The following is a 24,739-nucleotide window of genomic DNA, read 5'->3' on the forward strand; positions in this document are numbered from 1 at the left end:
TGCATACCATTGCGAAGCTTGGAAAATAAGGCTTCCAAAATCACTATTCTAATGGTACGATGATTGTAGAAATTCTTCACAAAATTTTCTTGAATAAATAATACTGAAAATCCACATTTTTACCTGCTCTGCTAACTGACCGCATGGAGGCAAATTACTGACACATGTAAACAATATTCATACACTTTTGTAGTTAAGTACATATGCGATTTTAAAGTACACGTTCTCAGCTTTATTTTGACTACTTTTAATCATATTACACACAAATAATGCACTTACAATGCACATGTCTAGGTTCAGTGTGTTTTTGGTACTACATGGAGGGGGGGGGTGGCCATTTGACCTGGAAGTGGTTAGTCAGACCTTAATGGATTAAAACCAAAATTCAACCAAAGATAAATCTCATCATGCTGAACACTTTTACACTGTCAGAATTTTGCTAAACCCAATGGTTTGGGAGATATATGTCTACTGTCTCACCCATATGTTCTATTATAAGAAATGGCGGCCATGCTTTTCGACAGATTAAAAATCCACACAGTTCTATGCAGGATACCACAAGGAACATTCATACCAAGTTTGGTTCAAATTCTAATTAAGTAGTTTCAGAGGAGGAGAGTTTTGTATAATTGTTAATGACGACGACAGACACCAAAAGATGGCAATAGCTTGCATGGCCTTCGGCCAGGTGAGCTAAAAATAAATCTTTTTTTTTTTAAATGCCAGGCGCGTAGCTGCCGTTAGGCAAAAAAGTTTTTGCCTGCACTTAATTTTGCCAATTTTTTTTTTCCTCCAGGAGAGGCATAAATGATGCTCTAAAAACACTGGACCTGCTGGGTCCAGACCCCCTGCTGTAATTTTGCCTACCCTTCAGTTTGGTCTCAGCTATGCACCTGTATGCAATATATGCCCTTAGACCAGGAAAAAATGAAAATGTCTTTCTAAGCAGTTTGGTGAATGACGCTTTTGTTACCACTTGTTTTTAAAGTGACTTTTTTCACTAGTTCAGACAAAGTCCCATATTGCAACAACAGAAGTACAACTATGTCCTTTAATTTCTGCATGGTTATTTCCAAGCAAATGCTTCAACTGTCGGTATTTCCAAAATACAAATAGACCAAATATTTGAATTCGTGAAAATACATGTAGTACAAGTTGAAAGAAGGGGTATGCTTATTCTGTTGCCTAGTATATATTACTATTGTTCCCTTACCACTTTACAGCCAAGGCATATGTTTCAGTGATTTGAATTTAGTCTTGCATTGATAAAAAGGACTCTGTCTTCTGTTATAAAAATCTGCTAGAAAGAGAGTATTTGGGTTTGTTCAATTTATATCAAATCCAGCAATTAAAATAATAAACTTAATAAAATCGGCCTGAATTTTGCATATAAAGTCAAATGTGTGCTTATTTTGCCAGCAGAACCTTTTTGGGAGTTCATCTACTCAAAACATGGGAACCTTAGTGCAAAATGGGCCAAATTGCCAAATTAAAGTTCTAATTGCAAATTTTTGTGTCAACTATGGTTTCATTATTCCAAACATTAAAGGCTATTGTATCATAACTTTTAACAAAATATTGAAATGTGGCCAATATGTTCAAATTAACATGTCACATGCAAACCTTCCTGTCTCATAAGAAATTTTTAAAAGTTGAAGAGAAACAATACTAGACACATATGTTATAACAGTAAACCTTTTTGTCTGCACATTTTAAAATTTGATGTTTACACTTCTGTTTTCAAAATCTGGCTGTAGTAAAATGTTTTGTGAAGAAAGAAAACATGCAAATGTGAAGAATACTGTATAAAGAACCATTAGGTAAAGTTTCAGGAACTTAATAATTGCATTCTTAACATCTTGGCAATTAATGTTGTAAATTTTGACTTAAAAAACCTTCACTACTGTAAACGGAAAACTTAACATTAAAATCTAAATAAAGACGCCTACACCTGAAAAGCAAAACCTTAATCTCACCTCCCGTTACTTCCATTGCAGGCAAGACAAAAAGAACATTTACATATAGAATATACTAGCAAGATCCAATGTAAAGTAGAGGTTAATATACTTCACAAATACTATCGAGTAAATTATTTTATTTACTGTTTTAAAAATGATGCAACATCACAAACATAAATTCTGATAATTTCAATACGAATACATTTCTTTACATTGTAATAATGAAATAATGGAAGTGTTCACTTCTTAATACAAAATATGCCATGACCTCATGATGCATGTGAAAATACTTTACCTTATATAACTTGGGGGGGGGGGGGGGTATTTCAAATGTACAATTCAATAACAATGACAGAAAGTAGTTTGCATAATAATCTGACAATTCGAATAAGAACACATTGAAAAGGCATGATTTAATCCTGCCTTCTCAAAAAAAAAAAAAAGAAAAAAAAAAGTTTTAAATGTTAATATTGAGCACTTTTAAAGCACCTCTAGCTTGGGTTGCTTTTACATGGCATTCCAGCCAAAGCACCATTCTTTTCTTAAGCACGAAGCCAAAGATGTAATAAATCAATAACTGACATCATCTACGTACATGTACATTTTCGACACAAAGTCAAGTTTAAATCCAGTTAGCTTCATCATTAAGCTTTCAAAATACAAACAACTTTTAAACTGGTATCATTATTCATCGTAAACATACTTTTGCTTACATGCTAGAACGCCATTATTTCCTGGACTGAGCTTAAATATGACTGGACTCAATGTCCAATAAAACATTAATGTGAACATTTCTGTACATATAGATTATTCTATTTCCTATGCATATACATATATCACCATAGCTTTGCTACTCTCTTTTTCTTAGACCTAGTATTCACTAAAGTTCCACCACGTAAGTTTATAGGCATTTCTTGATCACGTTTTGATCTTGTTCGAGTTGTAGGTTTCTCAGGCTCTGTTTCTCCCTCCTCTTCTTTAATGGGGCTGATCAGATTGACATCATCATAATTTAACAGCTTTTTCTTCCTGCAATACAATAATTATATACCATGACCTCAATTTCTATGAAAGTAATTACCTGAAATCTATAAACAGAATCTCTAGTCAATGCACTAGACAAATTTTGGGGACAAGCAAAAATATATAATTTTCTAAATATTGAATCCAGTCACTTTTTACAAATGAAGATATACCCTAAATTTAAGACAATCCGTATTTTTGGCTGTATTTTCTGAAAATCCTGAACTCTGTACAATTTTGATTTGCTATGAAGCCATTCACTTCCATATAATGCAATTTGCAGTCAAAATTTGAAGAAATTATCAAAAATCTACAAAGGTAAAACTCATTGTAATACCACTGCTTTTTCACTAGTAACAGCAGTATAATTGGGTAAATGTTTTTAGGGAAAAAATCATTCAAACAATTTCTTATCTTCTCTTTCCTCTTTTTAAGAGAAAGCCTAGAACAATCATATCTTTTAATACAATATTTTAATTGTGAGCAAGTCAAAAAGAGGAAGCATGTAACTAGCAAATGTTTATGTATGAGAAGCATACCCTCTTCTCGTCCTTTTCTCTTTCTTTGGAGGTGGTTCGCTTTCAGATGGAGGGTCTGATTCCTCAGTCATACCCATTGGTTCCTCAGGGATCGAGTCTATAGGATGAGGAATTATAACATCAGATTCTGACAACTTTTTACCCCTTCCTCGCTTGGAAGTTGACTTAACTGGAGTTCCCTCCCTTGATTGAACTGGAGTTGGCTCCCTTGAAGAAGATGGGAGTAAAATACTGTTCTCCATGGAACCCAGTTGAGAAGTTTTACTATTTATGTCTGATTTCCTGGTTTTAGGTGCAGCAGGTGGAGAAAAGATAAAGGACTGAACATCAGATGCCTCCTTCACTTTTGTAAAATCTGCTAAAAGAAAGTTATTTCTCATTATTATATAGATAGCAGTGATTAACTGAATGTTCCCAGAGTAGAAATTTTCGATAATTCACACTGTGAAATAAATTCAGTGATTTCACTCTCGCACTTTCTCCCGCCAAAATGTCACAACACAAGAACAAGTTCCACACACTCATTAAAACTAGGTGTTCTTTGGCACTCATGATTATATGCTGGTTATTCACTCTTTCCTATTATTACAAAAATTAATACTTTTACAACATTTCCTTCATTAACTTTTGGCAGTTTTTTTACAAGAATTCAAGAAAACTGGACAAGTAAGTGGGTAGCACCTTTATAGCTTCCACTAGCACAGGAACCAGTAACATGTACAACCCTTAAATAGCTTCCACTAACCCAGGATCCAGTAACATGTACAACCCTTAAATAGCTTCCACTAACACAGGGCCCAGTAACATGTACAACCTTTAAATAGCTTCCACTAACACAGGGCCCAGTAACATGTACAAGCCTTAAATAGCTTCCACTAACACAGGGCCCAGTAACATGTACAACCCTTAAATAACTCCACTAACACAGGGCCCAGTAACATGCACAACCCTTAAATCTAACTTTCAGTTAAGTCTCACTGTCTGATAGTCATGCTTCTTGTAAAAAGGCTAGCAATATGGGTCCATAACAGTAAAGTTTATATTTGTTTACTCTCAAATTCATGTGCATAGGCCCCAAAAAATTTTCTCCATGTCTTGATTGGGGCTATTCCAGAGAAAATGTCTCTTGCAAGAGCAAAAATAGAATTTTTCTGAGAAGACAAATGTATTGTATGTTGGTGGTACCCCTAAATATCACATGCGTTCTGCCCCCAGGACACAATTTTCTATGGAATAGCCCTTATGGAATCATGATTCGAAACTAGCTATTTGTCTTCAAGGACTAAAATTTCTACAAGAGAGTACATACCTTCAGATGGAATATCTACTTGCATAGGATCAGAAAATGAGAAAACAGGATGTGGTCCTTCTGATTCTGTAAGAGACAGATATTTACATTGTACACGCACAGCAATATATTGTTTGCCTTAAATTACCTCTAAAATAAGGCTCATATCTTGACCTACACTTAGAGATCCATGGTAAAGGTAAACTACTGACCAAACTGTACAACAAACACGATAACTTTTCATTCTGTTTTGTCAATTTCCATTTAATATGTGGCAACATCCCTTCAGCAGCTGTGTATAGAGTTGTCATATCACAACTCATATATCATGCTGTAGCAATACACTAGGGTTCACCTTTCACTCACATGTAACAAAACTGAAGTAAATCTTTTCACTATACAGGCAGATATTTTTCACATGAAATTCATGTTAATCGAGCTTCACATGAAATTCACGTGAACTTAACATGAAATTGACATGATTTTCACATGAAATTCACTTAATATGAATTGCATGTGTACAACTCATGTGAATTTCACGTGAAGGCTCGATTCACACCAATTTCACGTGAACTCTGACACGAAATTTATTTGCTCAGTTCAGGTGAAAATCATGTGAAATAATTTTGCCTGTGTATGTTTATTTGAGAAGTAGATAGCTTGCATTTTGAAAAGTAAAGTATAAATTCATTGATAATTTAAGCTGATCCAGAACCTACCAATGAGCATGCTACAACTTTACCAAAAGTTTCAGATGTTTTCAGTAGTTAGAATTTAAAAGTATTAACACTTCTACGAGTATACATGTTTCATTTATATCTATGCGTTATCTCCCCTGCCTAACAAACTTTCATGAAGATATGTACATCAGGCTACAAATTAACTAAGGAGATGCTGAGACTTCAATTATAGAATTAAACTTATACAGGTGTGTGTCAATTCTATGTATTACCTCCCCTGTATATACCAGATTCCTTATTATTATCTCGACTGTGTTTACCTGTTTCAGATATATCATCTTTCTCTCCCAGTTTCTTTGATCGAGTAGATTCCTTTCCTTTTTTACTTCTGTTACTCTTACCAACTTTCTACAAATTGGAAAAAAATACAAAAACTTTGATTATTGTTTGCTTAATATATTAAATGCCTTTTGATTATTTCCAAATTGGTCAAGTTATGCCAAAACTCAACCCGCCCTTAAGAAGTTCACTTGCCCTATTGATATGTTGAACAGAAAAAAAAAAAGAAATTAGTTGGCCCAGCAGGACTTGCTCATTATGGAATTTCCTTGCTGCAAGCCAGTGGAGAGTGCTTAAATAACCAGTTATAGTATGTTTTGTAACATTTTAAGGAGCATTTTACAGTAACAAGGCCAAAATTAAAATTAAGTTGATTTCCCCTTACCCTACCTACCCAAATAATTTATTACTTTTCTCTGAAAAGATTTTTTTTAATTGTCAAAAAAACATATTTCACTTCTTTGATCATGGCCTTTACAGAATCATATGACATTTGGGGGAAAAATATTTTCTGTACCTACCTAACTACCAAAAGGTAGGAGCTAAGGTCGCGTAAAGGGAAACAAACATCATTTTTAGTGTGGGCCAATGGTAACATATATTTTAACAAATTTTGACTGTCAAATGAATCTGATTTCAAGTCAGTGAAACATATCTTGAGTGGGCTATATCCTATTTACATTAGACAGGTGATCTTCATCTACAGGTTTAATTTTACTGCTATGTACGAAACAGGAATACTTTGATCATAGTTTTTTTGGTCAGGTTATTGCTAAATACATGTGGTCAATAAGACTGGTTTGACTGTAGAAAGTTTTTTGTTCTTGCAATGAAACATGAAGATAACTTATATGTTATAAGTTTGTACAGTAAATAAAGGTAACAACAAAATTACATAACACTAATCCAATTCATAATCAAGTCAAGTCCAAAACAAACTGGCAAATTAGATATTACACCACCAGAGCAGCTGGTACCGCAACGGTCCCAACTTGGTACAGGCACTTCAGAAGAAATGGTGGATTAAATCGAGGTTTTACAGAACGCTAAACCTCCCTCTTTCATTGCAGCATGGCTATACCAGTGGTGATTAAACAGCATTTGCATGCTATTGTCATAATCAGTAAATCAGCAGTCACATCAGCACAAAGAACATTTTACAAAAAAACAATCATTACTCATTGTTTTAGAAGAAGTATTAGAAGAGTGTTTTTCAACTAAGGACTGATATCTAAAAAAGAATTCTGTAAGAGACCAATGGTAGATTTTATTTTGAAAAACAGACAGATAATGGATAAAGAATGCACATACCAAAATCTAAATGCTCTAAAGCCCAAATTATTTGTTTATAAAGAAGTGAACTTACATGAGTCTTGCTTGGACTGTCCATTTCTGATTCTGGTGGTGTAAGTAATTCCCCTTCTGATGGTATAAGTTCTTGCTAATGAAGGCAAAAACAGTAGTATTTTGAAAAATAATAATTGTAATACATGAATATACATGTAGATTTGGACAATTTTTTTTATAGATTACATGTATATATTTTTTTTCTTTATGACACTGACTGGCCCTCTCTACATGTATATAATAATAGACACAGAAATATTCTTCCAAGTAAACACTACTTGGCTTCGAGAAGGAAACTTCTGGGATTTATAATCTACAATTAAGCCATAAAGGGAAAGAACTCTTGTTAAACATAAGCCATACATAAATCATATACATGTAGCATAATAGCTTTTATTGCACATGACTGAGGTCAAACATGTGATGTGACCTTCCAAAATTTCTTTTACGTCTTATAATTAAAAAGGTATTGCAGCAAGCAGAGTGTCAAACTTGCCATACTTACATGTCTCAGTACTTATTTCAAAAGTGAGAAAAGAGTTCAACACTGTTGGAAGATTGAGGACTATGAATCCCCAAACAACACTCTTGGATAAGATGTACTTCACCTTAAGTTCAACAGAGCCTCATTGGAGAACTAAACTTGAAATTTTATCTTTGGGTGTCAATTACATTATTAGGTTCTCACCTTATCTTCAGACTGAGAAGCTGGAGACTGGGACCTAAAATTATGTGTCATCACATCTTCAGCTTGATCTAGTAAATCTTGCTTTGTTCTTCTTGATGGTGACTTCACTTCAGTAAATATTTCCATTGTTTTTCTTCTTGGTCGCCCTGGAGACTTTTTGACTTGAACAGTTTCATCAGCAAATTGTTTTGTAGAAATGGCCTTATCATTTAATTCAGAGAAAATTTCAGTAGTTCGTCTCCTTGGTCTACCTGGAGACTTTTTCGTCTGCTTAATTTCAGGATAAGTTTGCTTATTGTCTGAATCTGTTTTAACATCAGCAAATATTTCAGTAGTATTTCTCCTAGACCTGCTAGGGGATTTTTTAACTGAAACACTTTCTATTGGAACAGGTAATTCATCATTTGATTTTTCCTCAGTGGTAGTATGATCAACGACCTCCATTGATATTTCACTTGTTTTTCTACGAGATCTCCCGGGAGATTTTTTAACTTGCACTGCTGGTTCCAATGAATTTTCAACATTTTCCACAGTTGAAAATATTTCTAATGTTTTCCTTCGAGGTCTTCCAGGTGACTTTTTAACCTGAACAGTTTCTTCTACTGAATTTTCAACTACTTCTTCAACAGTTGAGAAAATTTCAGTAGTTTTCCTACGAGACCTGCCTGGAGATTTCTTAACCTGAACAACGTTTTCTTCTTGAGTATAAGCCTTTCCTGATTTCAATTCCTCTGAGTTTTTTGTTCTTCCACGTCCTGGTGATTTTCCACCTGGAGCAGGGCTAGTCTTTCTAGGACTCGTACTCCTGCTTCTTTGTTTTTGGTCCCCTGGTGACAATGACCTTTCTGCTTTACTTCCACTAGGTGAAGGTGACTTTTTAGATTTCCTGCCACTTGGTGAAGGCAACTTTTTAGATTTCCTGCCACTTGGTGAAGGTGACTTTTTAGTCTTCCTGCCACTTGGTGAATGCGACTTTTTAGATTTCCTGCCACTTGGTGATGGTGACTTTTTAGATTTCCTCCCACTTGGTGACTTAGAACCTTCAGAACCATTTACACCTTTCATACTTTTTCTACGGCTTGGTGACTTACTAACGGATTTCTCTTCCATTTCATCAACACTAGAAGTTTTATCTAATTTTTCATTTTCTTCATCAGCCTTTTTAGGTTTTCTTCCCCTTGTAGGTGTTTTTTGAACTTCGCAATCAACCTCCTGTATACTTTTAGCACCTTTACTACGACCAGGTGACAGTGGTGCAATGTCACCTGGTTGAACAGATTTCCTTGAACGCCGAGATGGAGATTTCACAGTATCCACTGAATCTTCAGGAATCGTAGTTTCAACCAAACCACCTCTCCTTCTAGAAGGAGATTTAGGTGTTTCTATGTCTACCTCAGTTTTTTTTGTTCGTGAAGGTGACTTAGGCACAGGTATAAATAAAGCTTCATCAAACTTAACAACAGAAGATAATCTTCTAGAAGATCTTCTAAGTTCAGGTTCTTCTTTTTGGTGTTCAGATGTAGATACAGATGACAAACGTCTAGATGATCTAGATAATTTAGATTCACTAGAGACAGAATTCCTAGTTGTCGTTTTTCTCAATGGATAATCTTTAGTAGAGTTAATTTTCCCATTCTCAGATATGTCTTCAACATCACTTTCATTTTCAGGTAGTTTATTACCAAAACCAGTTTCATCAATATCCATCAAAGGGGGTAGCTCTCCTTCTGCAGTTTGTCTTAGCCCCCATTCCCTTCTCTTTTCTGCTTTCTCATCAATATTACTCTGATCAGGTTGGTTTTCAATATCCTCAGTCAATGAACTAACAAATTTTGAATAATCTTTGGCCATGGCTGCCTCTGATTCAGAAGGTGCTGCTACCTCTCCACTCTCCATCGCTTTATTTTCCAACTGAGTAGAACTAATAATGCCTCTTGCTTCTGACAAAACAGGATAAACTTCTGAACTAGATACAACATCAGATAAAAGATTTTTCCCCTGATCAGAACTACTGTCAGGAACAGCAAAGTTAAACACAACACTTCTTTCTCGTTTTCTAAAAATATCTTGTTTTTTTGTTTCATTTTCAATCAGTTCATTCTCAATTTCATCAGGTTGTGCAAAGTCAAAAATTCTATTCTCTATTTCATTGATCCTATCCTCTATATTTTCATCAGAACAATGACTATCATCAACTGCATGGACGGAATTATTTCCACTACTACTGCTTTTGAAAGACACATGCTTTTCATCAGTTTTTTCATTGTCCTCATCTGTATCATCTATTTCTATTGGTTCCTCAGCTCTTACCTGAGCAACACCTGTCCTACCAACATCAATGTCAGTTGGTAAAGGACTTTCATCATCGTCAGGCATTGTAAACTTAGGTTGAAACATTCCTCTAGCCAGAGACTTCGTCAGTTTTACAGTTGGTGATCTAGGGGGCGCTGTCACTTTCATTGGACTATGTTTCAGTTTTACAGGGCTAGTCAATACAGAAGACTTCCTGAGTGATGACAACTGAATTGGAGATGGTGGTATAGAGTCTTTTTCTGTTTGAGGTTCCTCAACCACTTTATCCAATGGCTCAGTATTGCTGTCCATTGCCTCATCTGAAAGAAAAAACAATAGATATGCATAAAACTTTTTTGTGTCAAAGTTCTAAAATCTAACAGAATGTGTTATTTTTAAAACAGCCTGCCTCTGACAGTAAATATTTTAGTCAAAACCCAGAATTTTTCAAGTTTCGTATGAAAATTTTTTTAACATTCCAGTGACATGGAGATCAAATTGTGGTCATTTTAAATAGAGAAGACTTCCTTGAAAGCAAACATATTATCAAATCAGTAAGTTTTTGACATACAAGTTTCAGATTTTCCCCATTTTGCCTGATTCTCAGAAAGTCTTGCACTAAGTTAAACATTACGTTCATCAGCCTTCTCAGACTGTCGACTGAAGTTGAAAGTAATTTTATCATCATCTTCAACTTCAACTTCTGTATCCATGGTATCATCAGCAGTGTCTGTGCTTTCGATAACCTCTTCAGGTGATGCAAGTGGAGTTTCTTCTTGGCTGGAATCATGATATTCTTCATCATGAAGAGGTCTACGTTGCAGCAAGTCCAGATTTGACTTGTACTTTGGAGATCTTGATATACTGAAAAAAGTTTTAATACATTATTTTTGGCTTGTACCAAAAGAAAATACAACCACATAATTATTAAAAATTGCAGGCACCACAAAAATTTTAAAATATGTAAAAAAAACTTCTATGGAAACTCTGATCAAAGTCTTTGCAATTGTTGATGTCAAAATTGTATGTTGTGAGCAATGGATGAAGCAATAACAAAAAAGGGTATCTAATGGAACATAAAATCATACCCCATATTTTGGGGGGTAAAAACAATTTTAAATGGCCATATCTTTTGTGTAAATAATCAAATCAAAATGAAATTCAAACTAGATCTGTATTTTATAATACTTAATACCTATACAAAGTTTGATGAAAAAGAGCCTTGAATATCTAATAAAGTTATCATCTGTAAATCATCAATCATGGAGATAGATAGGATGATGGACACGCAACTTTTTGGATCGTGTCACATTATACCTTGCCACATGATGTGGCGGGATATAAAAATTAGATAGTGACCATCAATCTCAAACATACCTTTCAGGTGTAGGACTTCTATCCTTCACTGACTTGGGAGTAGGAGGTGACCTTAGAATCGACTTCTGACCTTTAGGTGATGATGGGGGTGAAGATTTGACCTTTGTTTCTTCAGTTTTGAATTCAGCAAACCTCAACTGTTTTGGAGTGCCCTGCACTGTTGATTCACGGAAGGAGACTGATCTAGGTGTGCCCGGAGCTGATGGTGTGAAGACTTCCTCATTTACTGGAAGTAAAATCACAATACGGTAACCACAGCATTGAAAACAAAACTAAATAAAAACATCAAACTAAAAAAGACCTTCAGACCTGTTTATCCAAAATCTTAGCCTCACAGTAAGATTGACAGTATTTTCAGTTTATTCACCTTATAAACACCATTGAGTGCCATGAACCTGACCCCCCCACCACCATCACCAAACCCAGAAAATTTAGAAAAATTAAATGTCATTTTCTGCAATCTGAGAGCATCTGCAAGAAAACTTAAGAGATTTAAAATGATTGAAATACACAAATTTAAGAATTAAAAAAAATATTAAATATGGAATAAGCCACGGACAACTCTGTATACTCTTCTTGTGAAAACAGTTTCCCTCTTCCACAGCACTTACAATCAAATGCTTCTAAAACAACTGGAGTTCTTAGTAACAGTCAAGATTACAAATTACAACAGATGCAGTTTGAACCGTCTTCTACTACAATATCAACAGGCTACACACATTTATATTTGTTTCACATTGAGGACCAATCCACTTCGGTTTGTAGAATGTCACTAAATAGTGTTATGTATGGCACTCGGTCCTTTAAATGTTTGCAAAGCTTGCATTAAATAAAACACTCAGCTGATACCGATCCAGTTAATTATTTTCCAGATTGGAAATCAGATTTTTTATACCACAAATTTTTCCGGATTTTTAATTTTGACCGTAATAACCCCAATCATTTACCAGAAAACATTTTTTTTTTTCTGATTCTACAATAAAAAAAATACAGCAAAATCTTAAAGAAAAACAGGTCTGCAGCTTAGCCTAATGCAGCCTGATACAACTGCAGCATGTTGAACTTTGTTCACTTGGGACAAGTTTGGACATAAATTTCAGATTTGACACACTTATACATTGGGACTTGCAGTTCTTTATTGCAAAAAATTGTGATTCAATTAAAATATTTTTAAACTGTACAAAAAATTTCATAGATTATGTAAGAGAAGTCTGTGAACTCCTGGCAGCTACCAACTGTGAGAAATGTAATATTGTCTGAAGGGTGTCTGAGGTTTATAGCATGTTTTCTTACCTTTATTCATAGACATTATGGGAGAAGTGAGTGGACTCTTAGTAGATATCAACTGTCGCACCTTCAAAATAGACTGAGGAGTAGCTGGCACTGAAGATGTTGGTGTACGATTTCTTGACATTGATTTCCTTTGAGGTACAGGTGTCTGTAACATACTCAGGGCATCTGCTGCCATTATTTTAGAAGTTCTGAAAATGCAATATAATATGAATATTTAATGTTATGATTGGTGTAGATCAATTATCCAGACAGAACAGAACCGAAAAAGTAATCAGAAATTGGAGAACTTTTGGATAGTATGCAAAATTGTAAGGGTAGTTAAAGGTTTTCTACATAAACAGAGTTATAAATATCTAATAAATGGCTTATTTCAAGGTTGCCTGCCTATTACAGACATAAAATTCAAGGATTTTTCAGGATTTTTTGTGGTTTTCAAGAATGAACAATTAAGTGTGTAACACTAGTGTGTTAACTTAACTACTAAGTATTTGTGTTTGTAAGAATAATGCAAAATCTGAAAAATGCGATTCACCCCAAAAAAGGCTACATATTTTTTTTTGTAATCAAGTTATTTTATGGGTCTATATTATGAAATGTGTAATTATTCATTCAAATCTGCCTGCTCTTAGGAGATAATCAAAGTTGAAAATCCGACAGACTCTATTGTATTTGAGTGTCATTTACAGAGTTATCTCCCTTAATTTTGAAATCTACAGTGCATTCTATATAATTTTTATCTCCTAAGAACACAGGTTATATAAAAAAAACAAATGTCAATTTCTGTTTACTATGCCAATTCAAACAAAATATCAAAAATAAACATATGTAGGCTTTTTACCCATAAATCACATTTTGTATGATTATTAGCTGGAGAGGTACTTGAACATACATTAACTGGATTTAACTCGACAAAATTTTAGGTGTCATCAAAGAAACTTATGCATCTGCTTTTTGGTCTACCATCTGGACAAGTTTTTTTGTTGTTCTAGTCTTTTTTCCCTGATATTTCTTTGATGTACTTCAGAATTCCGATTTTATTTTTTTACAATACGCAAAACACTCTCCCCTCCCCATACTTCTTTTTGCAAAATGTTTATTTTGATTTATAAAGTCAGCTAAACACTTTATTAAACTAGTTCCTAATTCAGTTATATTTTTACATCCTCCAATAATAACTGTTACATTACCTTCTGGATGATACAGGTGACATCATTTTTGTTAGGTTAAATGGTGTAAGTGATGAGTGAGAAGGTGGTTGCCATGACAATGACTTCTGAGCACTACTGTCAGGCTGGGAAACATACACCACAGGCTGTGATTGCCTACAAGTCACAAGATATATAATGATGTAACGAGACTAGGTATGGCATATATGTCAAAGAGACAACAACCCCACTGGGATGAAAATGTCACTTGATGTTTACTTGATAAGCAAAGAGAAATCAGGTTTATTTTTCATTAAAAATCTGACCCTGTGCAGGTCCGGGTGTCAAAAGAATAGGCCTGCAGCAGCGCTAAGCTTGTCATAAAAAGCGACTAAATAATGCTCAGAAACCTGGCCAGGGGCTAGGGAGCTCTGCCCACAGAAATTTTTCATTTCATCATCATTTCATGTTAATTTTATCATCCACCTCATATTCATCGCCTGAATATAGATGTAGTATTGCTGCTCGGGGGTTAAACCCCAATAATCAATCAATCAATCATTAAAAATCTGCAGTCCTTTTCACAAAAAAATCGTAAGTGTAAAATTAGTCGTAAGTTATGATGTCATAATACTTGATCAACTACAACATCATAATTTATGACCAAAAAAGAAGCATCATTTGTTTGGTGGGTTTTTCTACACTAATGAATCACTTCTACCATATGCCGTATCTGAATTTTATATGGAATGGTAATTGAAGGGCCCATTTGCCTTCAAAGCTTCATGAGATGATTTTAGCCAATAAAGAGTACAAATTATAATAGAATAGTTAAAAGATCAAAAACGAAAAAGCTAATCTATTTTAATTGTGAAGGTATGTTGCAGATAAACTGACAATTACTTACCCAAATACTGATCTAGCCCTGGGTGTGATAGGAGTTCCAACAAATGGACCAATATCTGGCTCAGATTCTTCTCTGAAATAAAAAAATAGAACTGAAGTTACACAGCTATTTATGACAAGTTAAAAATGTAGTTTGTAAAATGAAAACAAACACTTCAAATCAAATAAAATGTTATCACAGAAATATTTCTCACCTGTGGCACATGGACGCTGTCATTCAAAATTTCATAGATGGTGACATTGTTTCTAATTTTATGAATAATGGACAATTTATGACATCAAAACAACCAATGGACGTCACCAAAGTGGACAGACTCTTCAGGTAGAGATTACTTTGGAAATATGAAACTGTTTCAGTAATGTAAAATTTCTAAGTCAATAAGACTGTGACTGTGGGGATATATGCATGAAAAGGATATGAAACTGTGAATTAAAGATGCTAATACAACTACAATTTACATGATCTGATAAGAAAATACAACATGAAAATCTTCACATGAAATTAGAAATTTTGAAGTCAATAAACCGTGACTGCAGGGGGATCTACATAAAATGGATACAGAATTGTGGTATAGTGATGCTATTGTATACCCAATATAAATGACCTAACATAAGAGGTTCATATAAAACTGACCAAATCAGAAAACTTCCCATGAAAATCTTAACATAGAAGCTGATGCCAACACCAGAAAAGTATTATTAGTCTCACCCTTTGCAAGATTCATTGCAGGTGACACAAAGAATTATTTAAATATCTTATGCATATTTCTTTGAAAAAAATTTGGTTTCAATTATCCGAATTGTCTCCCTTTGCTCACAACATTTCCCCACTTACTTTTCAGTTGTCTCCTCTTCTTCTCCCTGTCTGATTTCCTGTACTCTCTCCAGTATCTCCAGAAACAAGCTGGTCCTCGATACTATCTTAGCCATACTATTCTTAGTGACAGTAGTTGACAGTGGCTGTGGTTTCCTAACTGAAAATACAAAAACCAGTAACCAATGGTTACAACACTTTTTGAAATCTTTTTGAAAGTTGTTATAAAGCTCCTTCTATAAAAGTGATACTTTCAACTGAAAAAATGTAATTGAAAAACCAAAAACAAACAAGACTACAACGTGTCACACCAAAAGTTTGAAAACCTTACAGATTTACACAATGTATATCATTGAAAACAGGTGAAAAAATCAAGATAAATCTAAACCTGACATAGAACTGGAGATGTACATACCCTAACAGACCTCTACAATTCCTACTTCCAATGTAAATTGAAGTTTGACAGGTTCAAATTGGTGGCGGTCAAAGGTCCAAGACCCTAAATTCTTTATTTGGACCATTGAAAGGTACCTTGTTCCTGGACTTTGAATCCTTTTCATTGACATCAGTGGAAGGTTCTGAACTTTTCCAGGTTTGAAAGCAGTGCTGTTAACTACTGCTTTCAAACCTGGAAAAGTTCAAGACCTTCCACTCTTGAAAGTAATTTCTAAACCCTGACTATTTGCTTTCTGTTGTAAGCTGATTAATTTTTATAGCTGATAAACTTTAAACTAAAAACTGAAAAGTTCTAAAATTCTATAGCAATTCCTAAATTTATTGGTAGTGTGTACACTTCATTTTGAAGCTGTTACTGAAAGGCTTGTGTCAATCATACCTCTGTTATTGGAAGGCCTATGTCAACCATACCTCTGTTATTGGAAGGTTTATGTCAATCATAACTCTGTTACTGGAAGGCCTATGTCAACCATACCTCTGTTATTGGAAGGCTTGTGTCAATCATACCTCTGTTATTGGAAGGCTTATGTCAATCTTACCTTCTCTTCTTTTGACTGTATTTTTCTTCATGACAGTCTGGTTTTCAAACACCAACTTTCTTTGGACACTAGACAATACAGAGAGGTAACCATCAACCATGGCATTTCTGGCAGATGCTCTCTCCCTTGCTTTTGCATTGGGTTCAGACTGAAAGACAAATCAAAGAAATTCAAGTATATATAGAAATGAAACAAATTTTATCCAAGTAGAAACATGTGTTTGATATGTCAAGGTATTATTTGTAAGACAAACATCAACATTGGTTTCAAATACAATGACATAGATTTTTATGTTCTCGTTAGGTTTGCCGTTTCAATATGTTGAAATGAATATTTATTATTTTGCATACCTAAATTCATCAGGTCAACAAACAATTACAAATTGGCAAACATACAGCATAGCAAGTTATTTTCTCTAGGTGCTAATTTTGGCACAAATTTAGCGGTCTGTATTAAACACAAAAAATAAATTCTGCAAAATGTTAACTCTGGGCCCAGTTTCATAAAACATTTTTCTTTAATCCTTCCTAAACTCAAATTTCAACCAATCAGATACTCAATCATATTAATAATAGGAGTTTAGTTTTATTGAGCATATCACCTACTAAAGAAATATTAATTTATTTACTATCAAGCAGTTTCACTTGTAGGCAATGACTTACAGCTACTGAATGTTTCAGTTTCTCGTTAAGCTGGACAGCTTCTACATATCTTGACCTCTGTAGAAAGTGAAGGACAAGCAACTCTTGGGAGTTGGGTTCTTTACTACTGGTGAGGTACTTGATAAGTTGGAGTTCCTCCTCCTCAGTAAGAGGTAGCTGTAGTAGTTGGTCTACTGTCTTAGCTGGAATCAAAACATTCAATTTGTTTTTATTTAATCTTGCAGCTTTGTGATGATCAATGTGGGTAAAATACTGATGAAATACTAATCCTAAGAGAATTCAGACAAGTAAAATACTTGTATACAAAGGCATTATCCAGCTGTCAATGCACATCAAAATTAATTCACGTATGATGAATGTGTTTTTAAAGTACGATTTATTTGTATCCTGGAAAAAAAATGGTTAAAATTTTTTGCTACATTCAGAAATATTTCATATCTTTTTTGTGGAGTTTTGAAAATAAAAGAATAAAAACTGAACCTTACTGAAATTAATATTTGTATACAATACTTCTGGGGGCTCAAATTTTCATCTAAGGGAGGAAAGTCACAGAATAACCTATTTAAAATTACAATTCCTTTATTTTATGTCATTGCATTATTACTGGAAACATTAGGATCTAATGAACATGCTTATATCTTACTTTGCTGACAGCCAAGAAATAGATGTTGTAATAGATCTTCTCTGTTGTCTTCATCTCTGTATGTTCTCTGATACTCCAGGGCTTCTGCTGTTAAACTGTCATAAACAGAAAAAAACAATACATTCAGTAACATCTGTTATAAAGGAAGCATACACATATTGAAAAGGAAACAGACAATATGATAATAACAACATCTATTCAATAATAGGATAATTCATTGGAAAGAGTGAATAACCTTAATATTATCACAAGTACCGAAGAACACCTAGATTTTACGAGTGTGCAGAATTTGTTCCTTGCACAAGTTAAATCCTAAAGCGTTCTTGTTACGAGTGGTCTTAATTTGATTTTTCACAATAACCAATTTATTATATAGATTTTCTTCATAATTTATCAGTATTTTCAACATGAATTTCACATTCTCTGATTGGCGGATTGATATCAAAGTTGTAACATTTTAGCAGGAGAAAGACCCAGAGTGAAATTACCAAATTTATTTCACAGTGTGAATTATTGAAATTTGTTACACTGGGAACATTTGATAAAACACTTATCTGTACAATAAAATTTGGGAACCGTCAGGGAACCATCATTCTACTAATTTTACAGAACAGAAAAAATGAACATAAGAGTCATTATTTAAATACAATATGTGTACAAACCCATTAGCCAGAAGTACTGTAAGCTTGATTTTGACTTCCTCAGGTGTGGACAATGGTGGCTGTTTAGAGCTGATGTACCGTAGCGCCATTTTACTCTCTCCTTGGTATAACAAAGCCTTGATAATTCTATAGTGTTGCCAATTACCAACAGTGTCTGTTACCAAAGGGTGCAACATAACTGATATGGACTCCTAAAATCATGTAATGCATTGTCCATTACAATAAGATGCAAAACACAAAGGGGTAAAACGATACTAAAATGGACCAAAAGAAAATCCACAAATTAATTTATACATGTATGAATCCATTACCTATATTCATGTACCAATTTAACATACTGTGAATGTACATTAGTTTGTGGATTCTTGAATTTATGGTTTTGAGATTTTAAGTATACACATCAATTGAAATCTCCTTTTCAAAGAGAACCAACTTTCGTGGTTTGATCTACCCTTAAAAATCATGAAAGCTGATACCCCTCCAACAATAGTACTTTCACAGTAGTTCTTTCAACACCTTAGTCACTTCTGGAATGTTTCCTATATATCAATAAGATTATAGTTTGACAGGTATTGCTTGATTCTCATTGTACTATGTCACAGAACCAACAGTCTGCAGGTAGCCATACCACCCCACACACACACATTATTCTGACTCCTAGCCAACCAGTCAACAGGAAGCCATGCCACCCCCGACACACACATTATTCTGACTACTAGCCAACCAGTCAACAGGAAGCCATGCCACCCCCCACACACACATTATTCTGACTACTAGCCAACCAGTCAACAGGAAGCCATGCCAACCCCCACATACACATTATTCTGACTCCTAGCCAACCAGTCAACAGGTAGCCATGCCAACCCCCACACACATTATGCCGACTCCTAGCCAACCAGTCTGCAGGTAGCCATGCCACCCCACACACACATTATGCCGACTCCTAGCCAACCAGTCTGCAGGTAGCCATGTCACCCCCCCCCCACCACACACACACACACATTATTCTGACTCCTAGCCAACCCAGTCAACAGGTAGGCATGCCACCCCAAACAGACACATTATTCTGACTCCAAGCCAACCAGTCAACAGGTAGCCATGCCACCCCACACAGACACATTATTCTGACTCCTAGCCAAATAGTTGTTACACTATTCATTTGTATACTGCATGCTTGTAGAAGCAGTGACTACCAATTTTAAAGTATTTGGTGAGACTTAGCAATGGATCAAACCCATGACCTCCCACACAGGAGGTAAGCATGCTACCAAGACCACCAAGGTTACATTCCTTATGTAAATCAAATGTCTACTGGTAATGATTTACAAATCTGATTATTCAAATCTATTCTTTTCAATCATTTTTTGCATTATGAAAAAAAATTGAAATGCTTATCACTACTTTAGTAAAGAAGAAGCAGAAACAAAAAAGAGATTTTCCTATCTAAAATGTCACTAATTTTTCACCCTACCCCAGGCATTATTCTTTTACAGTCTTTGCATTCAAAGCTACCTGGTACATATTTAAACTGTCTTTTACTTGTTGAGTCAATGAACAGATATCACCAACATAAAACCCCAGTCCAAACATAATAACCACTCATTGTGAGTGAAATAAAATACCTACATAAAAACACAAGACAGAACATACAAGTACATGTACATGTATTAACCATACCTCATAGTCTTTATGATCCAGAAGCCAGAAACCCTGAATCTGTTTTACAACAGGAAACGGAATCCCAAAAGCTTTTGTAAACCTTGTTATCTTCTCTGAAAACTAAAAGGAAAAAATATTATTTTGACATTGTTAAAATTTGTATAATACCTTTAACTGAGGCCAATTGAAGCTTTCTTTGTTTTTGGCCTCATCACTCAAAAAGCTTCGTTTGAATAACTTAGTCATGCTACAAAAGATGTAAAAAGTATACAATCAGTGATTGGGATTAAATAGGGCCATGTGCCATTTGTTACATTCCTGTTGAAAATGTCCCATTAAATTTTTTTTTCATGAAGAATGCAAAAGAATGGCTAATAGAAATTCTGAAGATCATTAAAATGACCCATTCTAAAAATTTTAATCCCAATCACTGCTGACACTAATTTGCAACAATAAACAAGATGTTTTGCTTACTCATTGATTCTCACAAAAAAAATTGATCTGACTGGCCTTAATCATAAATCATCATCAGTCAATGCAAGTCCAAAGTTTGTTCACAAATATCATAATATAGTCAAATTTGGTAAAATAAGGTTATGCATGTGGGATATAATTTCTCATGGTTTTATTGATGTAAACTGACAAATTCAAATTCACAATGTTAAATATCCATTGCAAACTTAGCATATCTAACAAAATCCACAAACTATCGACATCTTGACAAAACAAACAAAATCCAAACTCCAAAAATAAATATCAGACAAGAAAAAAAAAAGCAGAAATCTGAAGATACACAGTACAAATCAAACGGTGAATTACAATTCTGAATTTGGACTGGCAATATACCATTTTATGTGGTCGAAATCATATCTAAAATATAAGTACCTTCAGAGTAATTTATCTATAATGATGTGTATTACCTGTTCATGCTGTGCAGGATCTACTAGTGACACAAGATCTAAGAGACAGTACAGAATTAAGCCATGTTTCATCATTAAATCAATACCTTCCAACAGGTATATACTCAGTAATGCCTGAAAAATTCAAGGCATGAAAACATTATAATTTGTGATCATTGTATGTTTACTAGAGTGTAGCTTATGGTGACATGTAGTCAAATCAGGAGTTTTTCCTCAAATTTTCAATATCAAATGACCACAATGGCAGAAATTTGAGTTGAGGAAGGATTTGAAGAAAATCTCAAATTGAGATTTCTTATCCAGGCACAGAAAATATTGAAAATTTATCAAAGCTCACTTCACTCATTTTGAATAAAAAAATTTTGTAAAAAAAATAGTTAAGTAACAAAATTTCTTTTGCACAGACTGCATATTTTATTTAAACATGAATATGTACTTCATCTGAAAACGTACATGTAGACTGGGTGGAGGATATAGCCCTTTTCCTCCCTCTCTAATCCACAGGTCCTTGACAGCAGGCCCCATTTCGTTGACAAGTCCGTCAATCAACAACAGATCTGTATCACCAATATCTCTGCAATCAATAACAGTTATAGAAGGAGCTTAATGCCAGAATTCACCATATATAATATACATGTATCACGAAAAATAAGAAAGAGGCAAGGTTGTATGCATAAAATCCTCAAAAGATGAAACGGGATAATCACATGGAAGCAAGATAAACCTGATAGTTCCTCCTCCATCTTTCAAATATACAGGCATTTTCTATTCCTCCAATACAGCAAAAAAAAAGCCACACATGAAAATCAAATAGTTTGTAACATATGATTATCATATGAATTGAACATGATATGATTACCATATAATTATTGCAAAATAATCATATGATTATCACATGGTTTTCCAAATACATATGATAACCATATGATTATTACATGTGGAAAATTTGGCTGTGCATGTCATAAATCATAATCAGATCAATAGCTTGCTGAAAGACCAATTCTCCTCTCCTAATCATACAGTTAATGACATACAGTTGTATTTTTTGAGCCCTTGTATGAATTCGCTAAAAGAACAAATCCCCCTGGTCAGGGGAACCAAAAACAAGCCCTTCTACTTAAACAGCTCAAGACTTACTGATGTATTTTCTGTAGCTCATGTCTTCTGTTGTCAAATGCCATCATCAGATTGGTAATAGGATAACTATACTGACCAGGAAGTAGATTCTCTTCTAACTCTAAAATTTAAAAAAATGCCCAATACATATGTAATCATTGATTTGAATTTACAATACAAAATAATGGATTTCCACCAGGAGTATAGGCAAGCTATGCTTTATTGATTTATAACCAGATATGGGTTGAAATGAAATGACCACATTGCAACACAATACGTTGGCATCTATTTTTTATTAGTGATATCTAATTGAATATTTGTACCATGTGTTTAATGATGACATAAAAAAAAATGATAAAGATAGAATAAAATGCTTTAACGCTAAACAACAAAGTATACTTGGCATGTAATGGGAAAAACAGACAAACATTCACAGATAGAAACCATAAATACTTACCATCATGTTCAGGGAGTAGCCCAGCTCTGACAAACCAAAGAACCACCTGTAGATGTTGTGTGATGTACATTACAACACTGAGTTTGTTCTGTAACTGTATATAACCTGTAAATACAGGAAGCACGGACTGTAGTTTAATGTCTTGTTGCTGATATTTCATGCATTCAGGACGAGAACCAATGACAAATTGAACAGTTATACAGTTGAACTTGTTTTAAACACTGAACCTTATTATTAATGTGCTAGCTCACAAAAGCAACAGTCCAAATTAGGCATGTCAATTCACTCAGACACACTATTTTTACTATATCATGCTGCATGTTTGGCAAAGAACTGCTGACTATAAACAATCCACTATCAATAGACAATTGGTGTAGTTCACTTAGAAATTAACATAGATCTAAACTGGAGCCCCTTAAGCAGATCCACATTATTTTTCTTATAAAAATTTGTTGAATGTCATCAACATTACCAGTAAAAACATGTATAAACTGGCTTGATTGACTTCAAATCAACTTGAACAAGATAAAGTGATGCCCACGCATTTAACCTTCATACAGCTATATCATAACTCATAATTGTAAAAAGCTCTTTGTCAGATGTGTTATTGTGTCTGTGAGACACAAATGATGCCCCCGCATGTGGTTTTGAGTGAAACTCAGCATAACTGAACGAAACTTAAACTCAATCTGTAACTAATCATGACAGACTCACATACCAAAAACCAGTCAAATATCTTCAAGCATTTACAAAAAAAAGCGAAAAAATATTATTTCAATACAATTTTTAAAGTGCAGGGCCATTATTTTGGCAAAACAGCATAGAAAAATGAAACTTATACTCGATCTGTAACTAATCATGAAAGACTCACATACAAAAAATCAGTTCAGTATCTTCAAGGATTTTCAAAAAAAGTGCGGAAATCTTATGGGACGGACGGAATTACGGACAGATGGACAGGGGTAAAACAATATGCCCCCCAACTTATCGTTGCGGGGTCATAAAAAGCAAAGAAAGTTCCAAATAATAGTCAGCCAGCCTTATTTTTGTTCATGTCTATGAATGGCTCCTTTCAAAAGGTAATGCAAATACAGAATCACCATATTTTTTACCATTTGAAAACTGACAGATTTGTTATTGCAAATTTTTAACTTGCATTTCTTTTCTTCCCACTTACAGAAGTCAATTTTTAAAATTTGGCAAAAATTAAATCCCAGTTTTCTCTGAAATAATAAAAATACTATCAGTATGTAATGCTGAAGGCTTTGATTATACCTTGTTCTGTTGTATTGGCAGCTTGACTCAGTAAACATTTGAAGACTGCTGTAAGATTGGCCAGTTTCTGATAGGCCTGATCCAGAGTCTGTAAAGATCTGCTATCTAGACTCAGTCCTGACCAGTCATATAAACTTGTACCTATATCATAGAAAAGCAAAACGAGGCTTTAACTTACTTCCTCATGAAATAGAAAATGTTACCAACAAGTTAAGTTAACTAAACATATTTCATCAAGTAATGAAAAATGCTTGATTGATTGATTATTGTTTAAAATCCTATGGCAGATATTTCTTACATTTCAGGATGAGAACAATTGACCAATGGAACAGACCCTGCTTTGTACTAGTCTGACAAGCTGAGCCAGATTTTTATGGTGCTAGCTCATAGAATCAACAGCCTACATGTAGGTATGTCATCCCACTCAGACACATTGTTCTGCCTCAAAGCAAACCAGTCTTCACTCTATCCACTTAAATACTGTGTGCTTAGCAGAGAACCAATTGACTACCAAATTTGAAGTCTCCAGTGTGATTTGGTAAGGATCAAACCCACAACCTTCCACACTTGAGGCAAGCATACTACCATGAAACCACCAAAGCAGTCAATGAAAACTGACATGAATATTAATTTGTATTTATCAACGAAAGGAAAACATCAT

At 34.4% G+C, this 24,739-nt stretch overlaps 1 protein-coding gene across 4 annotated transcripts in view; it reads right to left on the reverse strand.

The window, feature by feature from the left end:
• Nucleotides 1–2,080: 2,080 nt before the first annotated feature.
• LOC148602058 (uncharacterized) overlaps nt 2,081–24,739 on the reverse strand; it is a 39,679-nt gene continuing 17,020 nt past the window's right edge. For 2 of the 4 annotated variants that reach the window (XM_088554302.1, XM_088554304.1), the window contains 22 exons: nt 24,079–24,219; nt 22,804–22,908; nt 22,368–22,467; nt 21,684–21,804; nt 21,231–21,344; nt 20,329–20,430; nt 18,652–18,842; nt 17,990–18,084; nt 17,347–17,528; nt 16,685–16,832; nt 15,711–15,849; nt 14,877–14,948; nt 14,012–14,146; nt 12,825–13,012; nt 11,532–11,757; nt 10,789–11,018; nt 7,863–10,474; nt 7,194–7,268; nt 5,809–5,896; nt 4,830–4,895; nt 3,521–3,878; nt 2,081–2,987 (listed from right to left, as the gene is read on the reverse strand). In XM_088554302.1, coding sequence (XP_088410428.1) covers nt 2,795–2,987; nt 3,521–3,878; nt 4,830–4,895; nt 5,809–5,896; nt 7,194–7,268; nt 7,863–10,474; nt 10,789–11,018; nt 11,532–11,757; nt 12,825–13,012; nt 14,012–14,146; nt 14,877–14,948; nt 15,711–15,849; nt 16,685–16,832; nt 17,347–17,528; nt 17,990–18,084; nt 18,652–18,842; nt 20,329–20,430; nt 21,231–21,344; nt 21,684–21,804; nt 22,368–22,467; nt 22,804–22,908; nt 24,079–24,219 — 5,681 coding nt within the window. In that variant the 3' untranslated portion in view covers nt 2,081–2,794. The remainder of the gene's footprint in view (nt 2,988–3,520; nt 3,879–4,829; nt 4,896–5,808; nt 5,897–7,193; nt 7,269–7,862; nt 10,475–10,788; nt 11,019–11,531; nt 11,758–12,824; nt 13,013–14,011; nt 14,147–14,876; nt 14,949–15,710; nt 15,850–16,684; nt 16,833–17,346; nt 17,529–17,989; nt 18,085–18,651; nt 18,843–20,328; nt 20,431–21,230; nt 21,345–21,683; nt 21,805–22,367; nt 22,468–22,803; nt 22,909–24,078; nt 24,220–24,739) is intronic. The other 2 variants (XM_088554305.1, XM_088554303.1) reach the window with 1 other exon arrangement.

The sequence above is a fragment of the Perna viridis genome, chromosome 12, assembly GCF_037379345.1.
Source record: "Perna viridis isolate PV_CMFRI_1.1 ecotype Kerala chromosome 12, ASM3737934v1, whole genome shotgun sequence".
NCBI classification, from domain to species: Eukaryota; Metazoa; Mollusca; class Bivalvia; order Mytilida; family Mytilidae; genus Perna; species Perna viridis.